The sequence below is a fragment of the Triplophysa rosa genome, linkage group LG11, assembly GCF_024868665.1.
Source record: "Triplophysa rosa linkage group LG11, Trosa_1v2, whole genome shotgun sequence".
Taxonomy (NCBI): Eukaryota; Metazoa; Chordata; class Actinopteri; order Cypriniformes; family Nemacheilidae; genus Triplophysa; species Triplophysa rosa.
The window spans coordinates 3,891,181-3,910,100 of NC_079900.1; the positions used below are offsets into that span (position 1 = coordinate 3,891,181).

At 39.3% G+C, this 18,920-nt stretch overlaps 5 protein-coding genes across 10 annotated transcripts; 2 read left to right on the forward strand and 3 right to left on the reverse strand.

Moving 5' to 3' along the window:
* Positions 1-495: 495 nt before the first annotated feature.
* Positions 496-4,785, forward strand: amdhd2 (amidohydrolase domain containing 2). 4 transcript variants are annotated; one of them, XM_057345792.1, is made up of 12 exons: positions 496-579; positions 1,262-1,371; positions 1,538-1,674; positions 2,034-2,173; positions 2,385-2,439; positions 2,537-2,749; positions 2,843-2,931; positions 3,069-3,213; positions 3,613-3,720; positions 4,010-4,078; positions 4,166-4,267; positions 4,476-4,785. In XM_057345792.1, the coding sequence occupies exons 2-12, from the start codon at positions 1,289-1,291 to the stop codon at positions 4,544-4,546; spliced, it is 1,212 nt and encodes a 403-aa protein (XP_057201775.1). In that variant the 5' UTR covers positions 496-579; positions 1,262-1,288; the 3' UTR covers positions 4,547-4,785. The 4 variants fall into 4 exon arrangements, with proteins under 4 accessions (XP_057201775.1, XP_057201771.1, XP_057201774.1 ...); XM_057345788.1 differs by lacking the exon at positions 4,476-4,785 and having other exon boundaries at positions 4,166-4,460; XM_057345791.1 differs by lacking the exon at positions 4,476-4,785 and having other exon boundaries at positions 507-564; positions 4,166-4,460.
* A 216-nt stretch (positions 4,786-5,001) lies between these two features.
* Positions 5,002-7,421, reverse strand: jmjd8 (jumonji domain containing 8). 3 transcript variants are annotated; one of them, XM_057345793.1, is made up of 9 exons: positions 7,235-7,421; positions 7,053-7,142; positions 6,776-6,824; positions 6,576-6,672; positions 6,406-6,474; positions 6,194-6,313; positions 6,038-6,105; positions 5,733-5,867; positions 5,198-5,439 (listed from the first exon to the last, which is right to left on the reverse strand). In XM_057345793.1, exons 1-9 carry the CDS (start codon positions 7,330-7,332, stop codon positions 5,359-5,361), a joined length of 807 nt encoding a protein of 268 aa, XP_057201776.1. In that variant the 5' UTR covers positions 7,333-7,421; the 3' UTR covers positions 5,198-5,358. The 3 variants fall into 3 exon arrangements, with proteins under 3 accessions (XP_057201777.1, XP_057201776.1, XP_057201778.1); XM_057345794.1 differs by lacking the exon at positions 6,194-6,313 and having other exon boundaries at positions 5,002-5,439; positions 6,038-6,153; XM_057345795.1 differs by lacking the exons at positions 6,194-6,313; positions 6,406-6,474 and having other exon boundaries at positions 6,038-6,153.
* A 433-nt stretch (positions 7,422-7,854) lies between these two features.
* Positions 7,855-11,156, forward strand: slc25a19 (solute carrier family 25 member 19). The gene is made up of 7 exons (XM_057346035.1): positions 7,855-8,027; positions 8,233-8,379; positions 9,257-9,412; positions 9,499-9,669; positions 9,766-9,940; positions 10,022-10,152; positions 10,296-11,156. The coding sequence occupies exons 2-7, from the start codon at positions 8,248-8,250 to the stop codon at positions 10,473-10,475; spliced, it is 945 nt and encodes a 314-aa protein (XP_057202018.1). The 5' UTR covers positions 7,855-8,027; positions 8,233-8,247; the 3' UTR covers positions 10,476-11,156.
* A 603-nt stretch (positions 11,157-11,759) lies between these two features.
* On the reverse strand, positions 11,760-12,623 carry LOC130561247 (myeloid-associated differentiation marker). The gene has a single exon (XM_057345450.1). The coding sequence runs from the start codon at positions 12,621-12,623 to the stop codon at positions 11,760-11,762; it is 864 nt and encodes a 287-aa protein (XP_057201433.1).
* A 2,012-nt stretch (positions 12,624-14,635) lies between these two features.
* zgc:77748 (Myeloid-associated differentiation marker homolog-like) lies at positions 14,636-17,168 on the reverse strand. The gene has a single exon (XM_057346228.1). It carries the CDS (start codon positions 17,013-17,015, stop codon positions 16,167-16,169), a length of 849 nt encoding a protein of 282 aa, XP_057202211.1. The 5' UTR covers positions 17,016-17,168; the 3' UTR covers positions 14,636-16,166.
* Between the last annotated feature and the right edge of the window lie 1,752 nt (positions 17,169-18,920).

The window sequence follows — 18,920 nt, forward strand, 5'->3', positions numbered from 1 at the left end:
ACAAAGAAATTTATACAGGTTTGAAACAACTAGAGAGTGAGTAAATCATGACAGAATGTTCATTTTTGTGTTAAAGATCCTCATAAGTTGGATGTCAGGCACTTCTGTCCCTCACAAATACAGCCAAACCTATACAGTTTCTTAATGAAAAGTAACAGCTATTAAGTAAACCTTATATTATTAACTTAAAATAAATGTTATTAATAACTTTCTGCAATTTAAGACAGTTTAACTAACATTTCAAGCATTGGTCAAAGCCTGATAATGGCATGCTCTGGGGGCAAAACTAACCCGGTTATCCACTACAAGATTATTAATATTCAAATCAACTTGACCATTTCATAAGCAAGCAACAATTATATATCATGACACGTTAAATATAAATCTAATATTTACATGTATAAACGTCAACATTTTACCAGTGTGCTGAAACTCTCGCGCCGTTGTTTCAACCACATTTAAAAGCACGTGTACTTTAGCCACGCCCCCTCGTCAGCTGACGGTGCGCGTGACACTCGTTGCTGTCACTTCCTATCGAACAGAGACGCGCGGGTTCGAGAAAAAGTATGTGAATTAACGGTAGGTGTGTGTGTGTGAAACGACAGCCGATGATCTGATAAATGGTCCGTTAGATGAGTCTTATGCCAAAGGAACGGATTTGATCCACCAAAGGAACGGTGATGTCTTTCCGTTTGGTTTGTTTGTTTACGGTCTGCTGCAACATTGTAACAGTGTGATCTAAATCACGGCTTTCTGTTTTATAGTCATTTATAATTATGGATTATAATGCAAAAACGTTGTGATCGAAAAGTTGAGGGAATAGATTATCCTGAAATAGAGGTGGAAATTTCTGAATAGGAAATATTGTTTGACAGTTCAAAGTTAAATCTATATCATAAATAGAGTGATAAACTTTTTATGTCTATGGGTTCAAAGTGCCAATGAGTCGTATTTGTGTTTTAGTGAGGTTGAATCAAATCTGTAGGCTATAGCGCTTTTCACAATACCAATGGCTTACCAATTTGCACAAAGTAGTCCCAAGTAAACTATAAAATCCATAATCATACTTTTAATATATAATCATATTTTAGTGACTAATCTTGTATTAACATCGTATAAAATGTCTTCATACGTACGTATCCGTTATAAAATACTATAAAATTACTAATACACATAGGTCTGTGTGGCTTCAGGATGCCCAATGAATAAAAGTAAATGTGTGAAACATTGAAAGACCGATATGTCTGATTTCTCTTCATAGGGTGTCGGGGTGTGATTTTCGGGCGACATGCCATCCAATAAGAGTGTGTCTGATGCCCCAATCACCCAGTTTGTGAACTGTAGGATCCTAAAGGACCACAGACTGCAAAGGTAACATATCACCCTGACTCTATGCATGGATTTTTAAGTGTCTTAGCAGATGTAGTCAATAACAGGTTTTGTATTTCCAGACTATACAGAGCATTCACTAGTGTGCATTACATAGCCAGAATGAAACAGTATGAAGTCTATTTCACAGTTCTGTGTGTGCTTTCAGGGAAGACCTGTGGGTTCGGAAGGGCAAGATTTTAAACCCTGAGAAGCTGTTCTTTGATGAAGAAGGTTTTGCGGATCACAAAGTTGACTGTGGGAATAAAATCATTGCACCGGGGTTCATAGATGTTCAGTTAAATGGTAAACTATACACACACATACAGAATACGTTTTTTTGTGTGTTAGGACTTATCTGATCTATGATGACTTTGTATTGTTATTGTAAGGCATTCTGCCAGAAAAGTGTTATTAAAATGTGTAACCCAATCTCACGGCAACTCATAACTATTTTACGAATTGGCCAATTCATATGAATTTGTACGATCTCATTCTAGTGCACTTTTGCTTTGTGACGGTAGGTTTAGGGGTGAGGCTTCAGGATCACTTCTTTCTAATAATCGCACGTTTTTGTACGCTTCAGAGAGGATGAATTCACACAAATTAGCCACCTTGGAAAATAGTTGAAATAGAGATCACGCTGAACATGGCTGTATTCATAGGTGGATATGGCATCGACTTCTCCCAGGCCAGTGATGACATCAGAGGGGGCGTGGCTTTGGTGGCCAAAAAGATTCTAGAACATGGCGTGACCTCGTTCTGCCCCACCCTCGTCACATCTCCAACAGTCATATATCACAAGGTGCAGTCCATGAACCATCACTGTCCTCGATTCACCTCTAAATGAAATCACTTTAATGTTTATTATACGTGGGGTTCCAAATTTCGAATGAAGTGAAAAAAAGTGCAATGAAAAGCCACATAATAGAATATTCAATTAAATGCCCAGTACACCTTGTGAGATGATTGGTGGACTCCACTAGTGATGTCACCGACTGGCTTTTCCTCCTCAGGTCATCCCAGAGATCAGAGTTCAGGATGGTGGACCTGAAGGGGCAGGAGTTTTGGGTAACTAAACGTTTAATATCCCTTACTGGTTGACTGTCAATTGTGTACAGCTTTGGTTGTCATATCTCATTATCTCAGTTTACTCTATTTGTGTCAGGTCTTCACCTGGAGGGGCCGTTCATCAGCGAAGAGAAGAAAGGCGCCCATCCTACTCAGTTCCTCCGCACTTTTAACGCCGGGGGTGTGGCTGACCTCACGGAGACGTATGGGCACCTGGAGAATGTCGCTATGGTAACACTTGCCCCAGAATTGGCCAATAGTGGAGCAGCAATCCGTGAACTGGCAGGAAGGGGCATAACCGTGTCAGTAGGTGCGTAGGACCTCTGTTTTATTAAAGGGATGGATCACTCGAAAATACGCAGGATGAGTGTGTTTATGTGTAGTGGTGTGTTTCTCTGCGCAGGTCATTCTATGGCTGATCTCTCTCAGGCTGAAGAGGCCGTGCAGAACGGAGCCTCGTTCATTACACATTTATTTAATGCCATGTTGCCTGTTAGTATCACATACACAGCTTTGAATATACATTCGTGAGGACCTCTCATAGATCCAATGGTTTTTATATTGTCGCTTTATTAATTCTCATTAAACAAGCATGATGGCCCCATCCTTATCGGTTTGTGCTCTTAAAGTTTCATCACCGAGACCCGGGCATTGTGGGATTGCTCACGAGTGACCGCATACCGCCCAGCCAGATGGTTTACTACGGTATGATCGCAGACGGGATACACACACACCCTGCTGCCCTGCGTATCGCCCACAGAGCCCATCCCGCAGGTAACACATTCTACACTTAAGGATGAGCATAAAACATACAAAATATATGTTTTTTTATGTAAGGGATAATCCACGGCTAGCCGTGCATTAAGGATTTTAATGCACGACGTGGAGGTCTGCTAAGTGCATTACAATCTTTTAATGCAAGGCTAGCCGTGGATTATCCCGCTTATACCATGGTCATTTGCCAAGTTAAAAGCTGTTATTGATGTTTACGGTATCATTTTTGATCAGACAGGTGAAAACGCTAGTCATTTGCGTCAGTTAATTTCAAACATCGATCAAACTGACTGGCACTACCTGTGCATTAAACAACGCACACCTTTCAGCCAATCAGAATCGAGTATTCAAACAGACTATGGTGTAATATAATATATAATATGCATGTGTGTTTTGCAGGTTTAGTGTTGGTCACAGATGCCGTGACAGCGATGGGTCTTCCACCCGGTCGACACACACTGGGCCAACAGCAGATTGACATCCAGGGCCTTCATGCATATGTGGCAGGTTTGTGGAAATAGCATCATTGCACCTGCTTTCGCTCGGCACAATCTAAAACAAACAAATATGATATAATACCGAGTGGTTGTAAATGCAGATTGGATATGCAGTAGACATTGAGTTTTCTGAATTTAGTTCAATGTTATGTTGAGAAAATTCTCTTCACATTGAAGTTCTCTTAATTTTTCTGGCTTTATGGAGCGTTATAAGACTGTCAAAATAAAAAAACCTGAAATGTATTGTGATCAGTGTGATGGGTATGTTATTGTTATTGAATACAGATTTTTTATTTCAGGCACCACGACTTTAAGTGGCAGTATTGCGACAATGGACATGTGTGTTAGACACTTCAGAGAGGCATCAGGTTTGTGTGTCTTTGTGGTCTTGATCTTATCATTTTGGTCAGGACTGTATTACAGAGGTTTGGTTTTTCTTCTGTATGTGTGTATAGGCTGTACTGTAGAAGCCGCATTAGAAGCTGCATCTCTGCATCCCGCTCAGCTGCTGGGCATCAGTCACAAAAAGGGAACGCTGGAGTATGGCACAGATGCAGGTATGGTCAGGAATCTTTTTTTTGTAGTTACATGGCTTCCTCTAGTGGCTGCTAGAAGTAATTACATCATCACAGCCAATTAAAGGATGATTTGGTGACATTCTGTATGTGCTGCAAATGTCTCATCACACCATATCATGACCTTTGAAGTTAAACTTCTTGAGGAAAGATAATATAAACTTGTTGTCCATGCTGTGTTTTTTTGTAGATTTTGTAGTGCTCGATGACGCTCTGACAGTCAGAGAAACCTACATAGCTGGACAGCAGGTCTGGAGCTAGAGACATCATCTAAAATGATTTATTTTTCTCGATTTGCAAGTTTGCGTCCCTGCATGAGAAATCTACATTCATTCAGGCAGTATTATGACACTTTTTGGTCATGTAGCTGCTGAAGAGCCATAAACATGATCACATAGTGTGTCTGTCGCTGCAAAGCTCAGGATGTTGGTGACCAATCTAACCTGTTCAACTGTTAAACTACATAGGGTCCAGTTATTTCAATGATGAAATATAATGATGATCCTGTTTTTACTTTTTAGTTCAATAAAAATAATCCTTTATTACAAAGTTGTTGTCTTTGAAAGAGGAAGATATTAATTGTAGTTTGCATGCTATACACAGCAGTGGTCACCAACCCTGCTCCTGGAGATCGACCGTCCTGAAGATTTCAGCTCTAACCCCAATCAAACACACCTGAACTATCTAATCAAGGTGTTCAGGTTTGCTTGATAATTACAGACAGGTGTGCTGAAGCAGGGTTGGAGATGCAGTCTGCAGGACGGTCGATCTCCAGGAACAGGGTTGGTGACCACTGCTATACAGTATAATCTGAAAAAAAGTCAAATTTCCTGAACCAAGCAGAGCTACTTTCAAACCACACACAAATTCCAAAATACAGAAATTTCATGTTTTTAAAACACAAATTTATTTGTAAAAATTATTAATAAAAGTTCCATGTTCTTATTAAAAGTGTTCATCAATGTAAATAAAAAGATCAAGCTTGGAGTCATTGCATTGGTCCGTATAAGGCAGAGGAATGTTCTGATTGGTCCTTCAAGTAAAAACTGATGGTGTGTGTGTGTGTCATCACATCAACCCAGGAAAGTTGAAATAAAGACGCTGGTGTCCAGGTTTAGTGTTGCATGCCACCAGCGATCTGGAAAATACAGCACCTGCAAAGACAAAAACAGTTTCATTTTATTTCGTTTTTAAAAGAATTTGTGTAATTCAAACATGGCTAAGGAAATATAATAAGTAATGTGTGTATAAACAAATACAACATTGTTTTTGCATAAAGGATACAAGGCTTATTTGTACAATATTATAAATTGCCACTATTCCCAGCCTTTAACAATATTTTAGTATAAGAATTATAAAGTATGACAATTCATGACAGTTTGGGTACGACCGACCCAGAAACCTTCAAACTGGCTAAGCAAATAAATGCAGAGTTTGTAAACATCACCTCTCCGGGTCGTATGGTGCACTCCACTGGCATCTGATGGAGCTCCAGATTCGGATATGAAAAAGAGACCCATGACAAAGTAGTGTGGTTGGGTTGGAACTCTGGTGCCTGGTCTGGGGGGTACAGGAACCAACGCTGAAACAAACACACATAATCAGTTGGCTGATTTGGCACATTTACTGTTAAAACCGTCAACCATAAAGCACATTTATAAGCCTCTCGAGTAAATAAATGAGTACAATTAGAACCTATCCATCTACGATTTAGTATCAGTGTATTAGCTATGAGAAATAAACTTCACGCACCTTCCTGCCATATATAACTTCGGAGAAGCCGGGACCGTGCCAATGAAATGGGACGCCGGTACCTGGTCCTGTAGCGGAGGTTGTGTTTTTAATGAAGTGTGTGTATACTCCAAAACCTAAATCGAGACACAGATTGGCGAAAGTGTGTGCACATACCAGCAATCCCAAAGCTATACGCAGGGCTCATGTGTGGTAGACTGTAAGGTGGAGCTTTGTATTCTTCAAACAAAGAATGCCACTCTGTGAAGTTATTGTCCCCAAAGAAATACAGTGTATCTGTAGTAAAACACACACTGACGAGAATCACACATAGTGGAAGACGGAGGAAAATAAGTTGATTCAGTGTGTTTTGTGTGACGGAAACTGACCACTGCCAAGAGCATCTTCAGACTGAGGGGTCAACAGAAACTTCACAAATTCTTCAAACTGCACATCCACTGTTAAATATAGTCATGTGACATTGGAATTCACGTTAACTGGTCTTATTGCTATTGCTAAAGATATTAGTAGATTAAACATCTGTTAAAATAGGTTTTACCTTTATTGTACGAGTGTGTGTTTGCTGTGCTGAGACGGACTGTTTTCTCTCCGTACTCTTTCAGCAGATTGGATTTGGAACACAGGAAACGGAAATTCTAAAACAACCAATTACAACATGCTATTAAAGTATTCATCACCTCAAAGTGAATTCAACAGGTTTTCGCTATCTGACAATAAGCACACATCTTAATTTCTTACGCTATTATCTGTGAGCCCTCTGAGTATCACTGGTTTTGTGTAGGCATACCTGTGAAACAAAACAACACCTATAGAATTCCTTAAATAACTCAAAATACATGTTCATTCAAAATATTATATTCAAAATATTCATATTTTCTTTGCAGATGCCACTTGTTTTGATAGTTTGTTTTAATGCAACAGCATTTATACAAGTAACTCTGAACTAAGTCCAAATAGTTTGGGGGCCACTGTTTGAAATACACTCTACAAGTGTGTATGTGTGTGATGGTCTTACTCTTTAATAAACTCAGTGTAGGTTATGGAGTTCACATCTCTGATCTCAATGTTGCATTCGCCTTCATCACCCATACTGAAATCCACTGCCCTGTAGACAAAGCACCACCAACTTTAGCGATAAGGTTTCTGTGTTTTAACAGTCTGTAGTGTCCCAGAAAATACGAGAACAGAATCTCTCACCATTCACCATCATCTACACTGGAGCCCTTCGTGCTTTCAAAAGAAGACTGTAGCTGAATTAACAGCAGAACTAACAAAACCCTGAGAGAATGAAGCATACTGTATGATTCCTAATCCCAAATCATCTCAACACACGCATGACAACGCCTGTGCCATGGCACCGCTATCAATAACCCACTCTCTTCACTTCCGCGTATGAGCGGAGCACTGACCAATCAGCGGAATCCACACCGGTATGTGGGCGGAGTCTCAGGGCTCATCATTACTTACTTTTGGGGTTTAGAAGTATAAAGTACAGAAAAACATGCAAAATATAGAAATACTCAAATAATACAAATAGAATAATGGATGATACAGACGTTTTGGAAGAAGTTTGGTTTTGGGGGAAAGTTTATTTTCGTTGCATGTTAAAATATGTTAATCTTTCAAAATGATTGATAGTTGACAGATCACAAACTCGGTCGGGTTTGTTTAACATCTTTTAACATCGCTGTTATGTATTATATGTAATATGTGTATCATAAAAAAAATTATATTAAAATTGGGTAAAAACATAAAATTACGCTTAAAACGTTTCATGTAACGAATGAACACCGGAACTAATGTTATCAGTGTGGAACCAGACACGGACGTAAATACAGGCGTACCGCAATGGATGCTGTTCTTCCCTAACTATGAAGGGAACATGAGGTGTCCTCTAAAACGATACTGCCGCTGTGGATTTATAAGTGAACATCATAACAGGCGAAATTTACAGAGGAACACTGTGGACACTAAAGAAGATTTTGAAAAGGTCAGTTTATGTTTACACGTTTATGTTTTTAATGTTTAGAGGTTAAGGCAGTGTGTGCAAACCGTGTCTCCAAACCTAGTGAGCTCTCAATCTGAACAACTTCATAGGAATCGAATCGGAACCAAAGATGTTGTCTAGATGGGCAGCTCAGTCAGGTTGAACTTGCTGTCACATTTATGTAAATGTTCCTCTGACCTCAATGCAGGTGGTGTGATCAGGGATGGTGGGGTATGATCCAAACTCCCCTCTTGCGTCTCTCACCTCAGAGGAAGCGGCTCTGGCCGGGTCAGCGGCGGGTATGGTCACCCGAGCCCTCATTAGCCCTTTGGATGTCGTCAAAATCAGATTTCAGGTGGGTGATATCTGCCTTACCCACAACAACAGAATGGTTTCATGGTTATAATGGCTGTTGTGTTGGTTTTGATTGAAACTGAATTGTTTCCTGTGGATCACTACTGGTAATGTGTTGGCTTCCATTGGTGCGATTTTGTTTCTGGTGGATGGAAACCAATAGAACACCTAGTGTGTTTTGGTTTGAATGGAAAACACGATGATTCATATTTGTATTTTTACAGGAAGCCACTAGACTTTATTTTGTTTTATTCAATCAGTTGAATCCAAATGTTTGTGAGTTTTTCTGATACAAAATACTTAATGAACAAATCTTAAATGTTAATACGATAAGTGTGAAAGCGTATTTGTTTAGAGTGTAGCCTATGCAAGCTCCATCATGCCTAGAGAATGAGTCACTTTTCCTGTGGAATATTGGATGACACTCTGTACCGCTCCCAAATCCCCAGATGTACAGAGCATGCTCGGTTGAAAAAAAACGGATTTGCTTTATGCTGGTTGGTCATGCATGCTAGAATTTTGCAGTCACCTGTTTGTGTTTTCTGCTATAGCAACTAACAGACTTAAGGTGGCAGTGTGGTGGTCATCTTTCTGTTTAGAAATTGATTACAATCTTACAGACAATTATTATTTTTACATAAATAAATTATATATAATAAATAATATCTTATAAAAAATTTGATTCACTTATGCGTTCTGTGTATTCTATGTACTTCCTGCTTAATCTGTATTAATACTGTATAGCTGCTTTGCATCAATGTAAAATTGTGATAGTGCTAAAGAAATACATTTGAATTGAAATAAATTTGTTCGATTCAGACATTAAGAACTCTGTGATAACAGGACCATCTTTGTTTTGGTGTATTTTGGTCTCACAGTTGCAGATCGAGCAGGTGTCCTCTCGCAATCCTCAGGGGAAGTACTGGGGTGTATGGCAGGCCACCCGCTGTATTCTCACAGAAGAGGGACTTCCTGCTTTCTGGAAAGGTCACATTCCTGCCCAACTGCTGTCTGTGTGCTTCGGGGCAGTTCAAGTACTAAAAGCTAAACAGAGTATTATTTTTTAGGACTCTTGAACATCAAGTCACACTCTTTAGCTATGTGTCTATTTTGCCGCTAGTTTGCGAGTTTTGAGGGCCTGACTGAGCTGGTCCATAAGAAGACGTCCTATAACAGCCAGACAGCGGGAGTTCATTTTGTCTGCGGTGGTCTGGCTGCGTGTTCCGCCACAGTGGCCTGCCAGCCGCTCGACACCCTCCGCACGCGCTTCGCAGCTCAGGGCGAACCCAAGGTCAGGGGTCAAACCTCAGCCGTGTGATGCATTACAAACACTTCTCATGTGCTCATCTGTATTCAATGAGTCTTGCATTCCATTTTCGCAATTCAGATGTATCGTAACCTCAGACACGCCGTGGTCACAATGTATCGCACAGAGGGTCCCCTCGCCTTCTACCGGGGTCTCGCACCCACTCTAGTGGCAGTGTATCCATACGCAGGCATGCAGTTCTTCTTTTATAACGTCTTAAAGAAGCGGCTAAAGCCACAGGACAGCAAATCTAATGGTGAGTCTTACTACCTCTGTCTATGAGGCTGAAGATCGAATCTGGCAATGTTATTGTTGCTCTTTTTTTTGTCTGTTTTAGGGAGTTTACACAGTCTCATCAGTGGTAGTTTTGCTGGAGTTATCAGTAAAACTCTCACGTATCCGTTCGACCTGTTTAAGAAGAGACTTCAGGTGGGCGGGTTTGAAAAGGCCAGGATGCAGTTTGGACAGGTAACTTTCTCTCAGTTGGGTTAACCTCTTTGGGTTATAAATTATCTGAACAGTCATTTGACAAATTTATCAAAAAAGTTGCTTTAAAGGAGTTTACATATTATTTAAAAAAATGTAACTTTCATCCTTTTTTTTCTGTGAAGGTACGGACGTACCACGGATTTGTAGACTGTATGGTGACGATAGCCAGAGACGAAGGGCCACGGGGATTCTTTAAAGGCCTCTCGCCCAGTCTTCTGAAGGCCGCTCTGTCCACAGGCTTCACTTTCTTCTGGTACGAGTTCTTCGTCAATGCCATAAGCAGCCTCAAGGGGAGCCAGTGAGCAGCGAGAGGAGGATTTGAACGTCAGAGATTTATGATAGGATGAGTCATTTATACAGAGAGTTGATGTGGGAGCAGGGCGGCTCTCAGAAGGCTTTTTATCACACCAGGAGGATTTTATTTTTACCTCTGACTCGCTCTAAAGAAGCCTCGATTGAAACAAGTGCATGAAATGTTCTCTGTTCACAGTAAGAGTGAGCTCTACCTCGGGAGAATTTAACATTTGAACTGGTTTTATGGGAAAGGATGAAAATGGTGGCATGTTACTTGATTTGTCAATATTTATGTTATGGTTATTTATTTCTTCTCAAGCTCATTTGAGGTTTGGTGGATGTATTGAAGAGTTGATTTGCAAAAACAGATAACCGATACTCTTACATTATTTTTTATTTTACTATTATTTTAGTTTTTTTTTTGTTATTCCTACATAATAAAACAACCTAACTGCAGTTTGATTGATATTCATTGAAACGCACAATAAAAAAACATGGTTTCTGAAAATGTTACATTTTTTGCTATTGAACTCTTCACATTACACCCTGACCCGTGTCCTCATGTTTAAATGTATCATGCATTTTAATCTTGTGACATTTTAAACATTTCAGGAGGAAATATTGTATGACATAGGACAATAAGCAGCTATTTTTCTAATAAAGGTATTTTATTGTGACATTTGTTGTGCCTTTTTATTAAGGATATTACATTACTGCACATGCTAATATGGTTCATGCAGATAAAATATTGTCATAATGAAACACATTGATACTTACAGTGTGTTTAAATGAGTGTGTTATTTTGGGCAAGAGAGAGCTATAGGCTAGTCCACCTAAAAATGAAAATCATTTTCTTCCTTTGATGTAATTTCAAACCTGTTTATTTCTTTTGAACCACATGAGGGTGAATAAATGATGACAGTTTTATATTTGGGTTACCTATTCCTTTAAATTATTCGATAAAACCGAAACAGAACCTTAAAAATAATCATTTTGAATTAGCAAAGCCTTCCTTTGCACTGACATAAAATCATTGAACAACCTTGTGCCAACTTGATAACAGAAACAAAGTTATATTTTATTGCAGTGTGGTATAAACTGATACCTTATGCTGTACATAATGGTTTAATAATTAACCCACAAAACATTATTGACCATGAATAAATATTAACTATGTATTCTGAATACTATGACTCCCTAGTAGTAAGGGGCACCATTTTCTTTTAGGTATATGTGCACCGTGACAGAAAGTGGATTGTTATTCTTTTTTCTGGAACCAAAGATAAAAAATATTATTCTTCCTGCTCGTGATGGCTAAAGAACACCAGTTTAACAGAATACGCTGTGTCAGTGATGTACACCAACAGGTTGATGAAAGTCATAAACGTTACCACGACCAGATCATCCCACGTGCAATGGTTACATTGAACAGGACGGGGGTTTTGTTTGAACACATACAGCGGCCAGATAACAATAGCAGTAGCGTACATAACAGCAGCCAGTGCGTTACAGACGGTGACCAGCACGTCGAAGAAAAACGGAAACACAAGCAACAGCCTGGCGATGGTCAGGAGAATGATGAGCAATGAGAAAATGAAACAGATGGAATAGACGGCCACGCACCACTGCAGTCCCGGAAACTTCTTGTACTCTACGGGGTCCAGAGATGTGAATATGATGCACGCTACGAAGGTCTCGAGAATCTTGAGGAGACCTGGAACGGTGCTGAGAAAACCACTGATCTCCCCTGGTCTTTTGTGGACCAACCAGACCTCGACCGCGTACAGCACAAAACACAACCAGGAGACCACCGATGCCCCGATCTGCCTGGAGCAAGAGGAGCAGGCGAAGAACGTCGGGTAGATGATTGAAGCCGTGACCATCATGAGTGCCGCCAACATGGCGAAGGCCGTGGTAAAGTCCTCCCATGAGATGGGTACTTTGGTGTTCAGGTTGGTGAACTCCAGAATGTGGATGAGGAGCGTCATAAAGCAACAGAAGCACCAGCAGAACATGCACCAGGACCAGTGGGACAGGCCGAAGTTTACGAAGCCCGCGGACGCCACCAATGCGAAGCAGGTGCATGTCAGGACAAACTCTGACATCCGCACGATGCCGACTGGTGAAATCAGCGCTTTGAAATCCAAATGCACCATTGTAACCCCAGCTGAAATTCCTGCAGTATTTATGCAACGTTTTCGACCTCTTCAAACAGCATTGCTTTCTTTTGAGTGTCTTTGTTGCGTCTCATTGTTCTGTCATCCATGTTAACAAACCCACATGTCCAACCCGAAAAGCGATGGCCTTAACCGAGTTCCTCCTTGTAGTGTCCTAAGTTTCCCCGATGTGGCACTAGAATTAGAAACCACCAATTGAGCCATTCTGTTCTTATCAGTTTTACAACCCTGCTCAGAGATCTTATTGGTTTCTGGTGTGTTTTATGAGCTGATTCCAAACCTTTAACTCTAGCCTAAAGTCGCACGTAATCTTTACCTGTATGAGCTTTAGTTCCACCCAGGTTCAGATATTAACCGTGGCGTGAGGGATGAGTTCAACAAAAAGTATGCCCCACATATTTCTTAGTTTGTTGTAGTTTTTCAGTCATCATAGTGAATATTTTGCTCTTTTCAGCCTCTAATTGTTGGTTTAGTGTCTCTACGGGTGTAACTAAGATCCGATTCGGTTTATGGTCTGATGTTAATATACTTGACTGTCATTTTTGTCTTGTTAAAGAAGTAACCATTAATTGAAAATTCCTTCAATCACATAAAATTAAGAAGTAGTCAAAGCAAAATATTAAAATATTTTATATGTTGACGCAGGCCAAAAGTAAAACCGTGTGCGGATTTTCACTTTTCCTTTTGGCCTTATGTTTTTTGGATCTACGCACCAGATCAACTGTGTTCTTTAATATTGGACATTTGGCGCTGCTCCTCTTCTGTGACTCTATATGTTGACACAGATCATGAGCTGGCAGCTCAACCAAAAGGATTAAACAGACGTCATATAAAAAAGAATAGCTCTACAACACATATTCTAATAGTTTTTTGTATTACAATATATCATGTCATAAATCGGTAACACTTTACATTAAGGTTCCCTTCATAAAGCATTTATAAATGTGTTCATTTATGATTAATTAGTCATTTACAAATGCATTATAAAGCAGTTATAACTGCATAAATAAAAAGGGGGATTCTAACAAAATACCTGCCAAATAGTGAGCCATTTTTAACTCACATAAATGCTTAATAAATGTATTTATTCATTATTTATTTGACTCAAAAGCAGATTCATTATTATCTTGGTGTTGTTTGCAATATAGGCTGTCAGACTGGAGATTGTAGGTTGTTATTTTGTTTTTTTCTGATTATTGTATATTTTATATCTTATGTCACTTTTCAAACCATGTTTGCTTAGCTGATCCGATTCCAAATGTCTTACGGTGTCCTCCAGAATGCCTTCAGATCATGATGCTTAGCCAAAGCAGTTTTTTCTTGCTTACCAAGATAAATTAATCAAACTTTTGATCACTTTTGCACTAAATGCACAAAGTTTGTTGTAAACGTGTTTGTTTACGATGTTTTATTAATGATTCAATTACTTCCAATAGTTAATCAAAACCAGAAAACATTTTTTATTGTAGAAACAGAATGCTTGCTCACAAGGCTACATCTCTGATGTGAATCATACATTTAAAAGTATTGACAGCCCAGTGAAAGTTCACTTTAAAGAAAAGTGGATGCCTGTGAAGTATTCATTCACAACTTCAAAACACCAAACTTGAAAATGAAAGTGTTAAGAGTTATAAATTTTAGCAAACCATGAAAGTGTGCCTTAATATAGTGGATTCATGTGAACCATTTATGAAATATACAATAATAAGAAAAACCAACATAACACCCTACAGTCTCCAGTCTGACAGCCTATTTTGCAAATAAATAATGAATAAATACATTTATTAAGCATTTATAACATGTGAGTTAAAAATGGCTCACCATTTGGCAGGTATTTCTCTAGAATCCCCTTTTTTATTTACGCAGTTATAACTGCTTTATAATGCATTTGTAAATGACTTTTTAATCATTAATGAACACATTTACAAATGCTTTATAAAGGGCACCTTAATGTAAAGTGTTACCCATAAATCTTTACAACCTTAATCTTTACAGACACAAAAGTGACCTGTCAGTTTAGTTTTGTAGTTGGTATCATTTTATTGGTAATAAAATATGTTTATTCCAATGGCATTCATTTGAACCAATATGTTGTGTAATTTGGCATGGTAATAAAAATGTCCTCATAAAGATAAAAATGCATCTCATTGTCAATTCCAGGGTGAAAATTTCCCCTAAATAAAGTTCACTTCTGCCACACCTCAGGAAACGTTCAGTCCCACAGGAAGTTGACGGCACTGAACAAATAAAGGTTACATTGTAATTAGATTGTTTTCACATCAGGCAGTAAGTTTCAATTTAAATACAGGATATTTATCTCTAAAAAGACCAGATGAGGATGGATTCCTTCTTTGTTGTCACTCAATAGAATTATCCAGTTTAAGTGTTTATCGTTAATCACCTTTGGTTTTCATTTAACTACACAGTATCATGTTGAAGCATGAATTGTTTCTGTGGGAGGTTGTTAATGGACACCTGCCAGGGGACTGTGGATAAACATTAGGTCAAATCCAGTACAAAGCATTTAATGTAACATTTTAAATAATGCATCTGGTCCCTTTCCAAATAAATACAATACAAAAATTAAATTGTGTTTTATTTTTATTAAAAAAATGAAATGGTCCCACAGTGCCCAAGTATTTCTGTCATGCTTTAAAAGAAACATTAACAGATCATCCTTCAATCCATCAATGCAATATTGGCGTTTTAATAGTCTGTCATGTTTTTACAACCATGTTGGTGGTGGTGCACTATATTAGAAGACCAAAAGTAAAAGCTGATGATACACCACTTTATTCTTCCATCAGTTACTTCCACATCTGACACAAAAAACAAGGAGGGATGGTTTCATGCCTTATTTGTACTTATGTCGCAAAATTGACCCCCGTCTGTGAAATCCAGATTAAAGTAACCTGTATCAAAGTTTGATTTCAATCATTAATTTCACTTTTTGACGTGGCGTTACTCAATCAATAAAGGGATAGTTCACCCAAAAATGAAAACTCTGAAAAAATGAAGTCATCATTTACTCACCCTCATACCTGTATAAATTACTTTGTTCTGATAAACACAGAGAAAGCAATTTTCAGTTCTGAAACATCATTGACTAGTAGGGAAAATTAAATAGTAGTCATAGGTGCTCCAGAACTGTTTTTTTCTAAATTCTTCAAAATATCTCATTTTGTATATAATGATACAAGGAAGGTCAAAGATCTGTATTAACACGGCAACAAAATAGCGACTTTTAACAATATTGTTGATATGTTCATAACTTCTTGAAAAAAAATTATTAGTTCACCACAAAAAGCATTTACTCATTATCCAAATAGCTGATTCACAGGCAACATGGCACATCAGACATATATAACCATTCTTTAAACACACATTTTCCCCCAAAATGCATCGATATGAAACAACATTCAGTTTGTAATGTAATCTTGTATAAAACAATTCATACGCTTAAAATAAAAACTTTACTTCCTGCCTGCTGCAATAGATTGGTTAACTTGCATCGTCCTTTTCCTAGGCAGGCGAAACAAAGAAGACCAAACGCACGGAGTAAAATGTATCCACAATGTAAACGATAAGATTAACGCAGGTCATGAACGACACAACGACCAGGTTGTCCCAACTGCAATAATGGCAGTTTGCAGGTCTTGGGTTGTCCTGGAAGCTGTAGATCGGCCATACGACCACTGCCGTCATGTACATCAAAACCGCCAGCACGTTGTACCCCGTGAGACACTTATCAAACGGAAAGGGGCATTTATTCAACAACCTACAGATGGTCAGGAGGATGATGAGGAGAGCAATGATGAAGCAGATGGAATAGACAGCCACGCACCACTGCATCCCAGGATACCTGCTGTAACGGTCCGAGTCCAGAGAGATGAAGATGATGCAGGCGACAAACGCCTCCAGAACCTTCAGCAAGCCCGGCACAGTGGACAGGAACCCGCTGATCTCCCCGGGTTTCGCTCGGGTTAGGCCCACTTCCACAGCGTACAGGATGAAGGACAGACAAGAGATCACCGTAGCCGCGATCCCACGTCCACACGTCGAGCACACGAAAAACCTGGGGTAGATGACCGAGGCCGCCAGGACCATTAGGGTGGCCAGCATCGCAAACGCTGCTGTGAAGTCCTCCCAGGAGATGGGCACCTTGGCGCTGAGGTTGGTCAACTCCAGGATGATGATGAGGAGGGTCATGAAACAGCAGAAGCACCAGGTGAACATACACCAGGCCCAGTATGAAGAAGTACTGTGGCCCTGAGATGCCGCCAGACTGAAAGTGATGCAGGTCAGCACGAATTCGAAAAGCCGGATAATTCCGACAGGTGCGGTAAGCGACTGAGTGTTCAAGGTTCCCATGGTGAATTTTGTCACTCGGGTATATCAATGCTCTGACTGGATTTTAATACGTTAAGCCTTTAAAACGATCAGTTGTTAGTTTACCTTCTCCTCTTTGATAGATCTCTCATACTTGCTTATACCCTCCCAGTGAACAATTATTTTGGTCTCTGTTTGAACTCCTGTCTGGTTTTCCAGGTTAGTGTGCACATACTGTCCCCACCCAGTAGGGAAGCAGGGAGGGGCAAGAATTTTATTACTCACCTATTACTCATTGTCTTATCAACTAGAGCTTTTGCAAATGGGTTCTGGTTTGTAATGCCCAATCAATGTGGAATTCATATGAGTAAAGAGAAGATAAGACATAGGGTGGGTCCTGTGTAAAAGCATTTAAATGCTACAGATGGATGGAGAGATTATGATTTTCATCAAAATTCTGTAATACTCATTTGTGTAATAATAAGGCTATAAAAGGACGGAGCGATAAATGATTATGATTATAAGGATAATATAGAATCAACAATTTAGCAACAAATTATCCCACACATTACCCAATATCATCTCCGTGTTCATGTGTGGGAAGTGCATTTGAATATTGCAGAAGAAAAGCAAACTAATGAGCTTCTGAATAGAGAAGCTGGTTTGTGTTACAAGGACTTTGACCTTGTGTACAGAGTGTGTCCACACCTGTTTACACAGACACGCTGCTCCGTTTCCACTCTGAGAAATGTATCTGTATCTGGTCTTATTATTTCTAACCAGTGTATTTTAATCTTTGGCATATTGACTTTTTTGACAAGTTCAGCATTCACCATCACTTGATGTTTGTACTTGATCATTTGCATTTTAGACAGTATAGATGATATCTTCAGACATAAAATTTGTGTAAACCAGAGGAACAGTGTTGGGAGTAATGCGTTACAAAAGTAATGCATTACAGTAACGTATTACTTTTTGCTGTAACGCAGTAGTGTAAGGCATTACAAATCAATTTTCAGTAATATTTTACTCGGTACATGTTCAGTAATGCTTGCGATACAACAAACTTTTCGCCCGCGAGACATTTTGACAACAAATCAAAAATCCCGCAAGTAAGTTCTATTTCCTGTTCGTGAATAAACGCGTGTGGTGTCATTCATCTCCCTCTGGCTGGTGGAACTATTTTGTATTGTAATGCGGCATGATTTCAGTCTCTGAGCTTGTTAACATGTGTATATAGCACTCTCATCGTTATTATTTGTATTTATTGTTTTCTTTATTATTATTCTGTGGTTCAGACAATGTCATGTGATCTAATCAGTGACTGATGATGAACACGTGTATATTTTGCTTAATCAATAAAAAGCAAGCCAGTTGCAAGGACTGGTTACTAGTAAAACGTACAATGTATCTTGAGTATTATTTAAGCACTCTGCTAACAGGTATGGGCCCAGTACGCTTCTACCAGAGAATGCCCAGAACTCCCAAAGAATTACCAGTGGAATAATATAGTTTTTACGTGTCAAGATGATGGGTAAAAGTCGCAACGGATACTGCGTGTACCCGAGTTAAGACACAGGACCTACCGACAACATGAGTAGAAGGGAAAAAGAAGCGGTAACAACGAGCCGCTGGTCAAGACTCATCTTTGACGGAGATGAAAAGAACTACGAGATATGGGAGATGAAATTTTTGGGCCACCTTTGTTTGCAAGGACTAAAAGAGACTATTATACATGAGCCTTCTGATTATAAAGAAGATGATGCAACGAAAAATGCCGAAGCATATGCAGAGCTGATTCAGTTCCTGGATGACAAGAGTTTGTCGCTAGTCATGCGAGAGGCAGCGTTGCAGATTTTGCGTGGATATTATGCTGGCAAGGGGAAACCCAGAATAATTGGATCGTATACAGAGCCAACTTCACTGCAAAAGTCGCCCAGTGAAAGT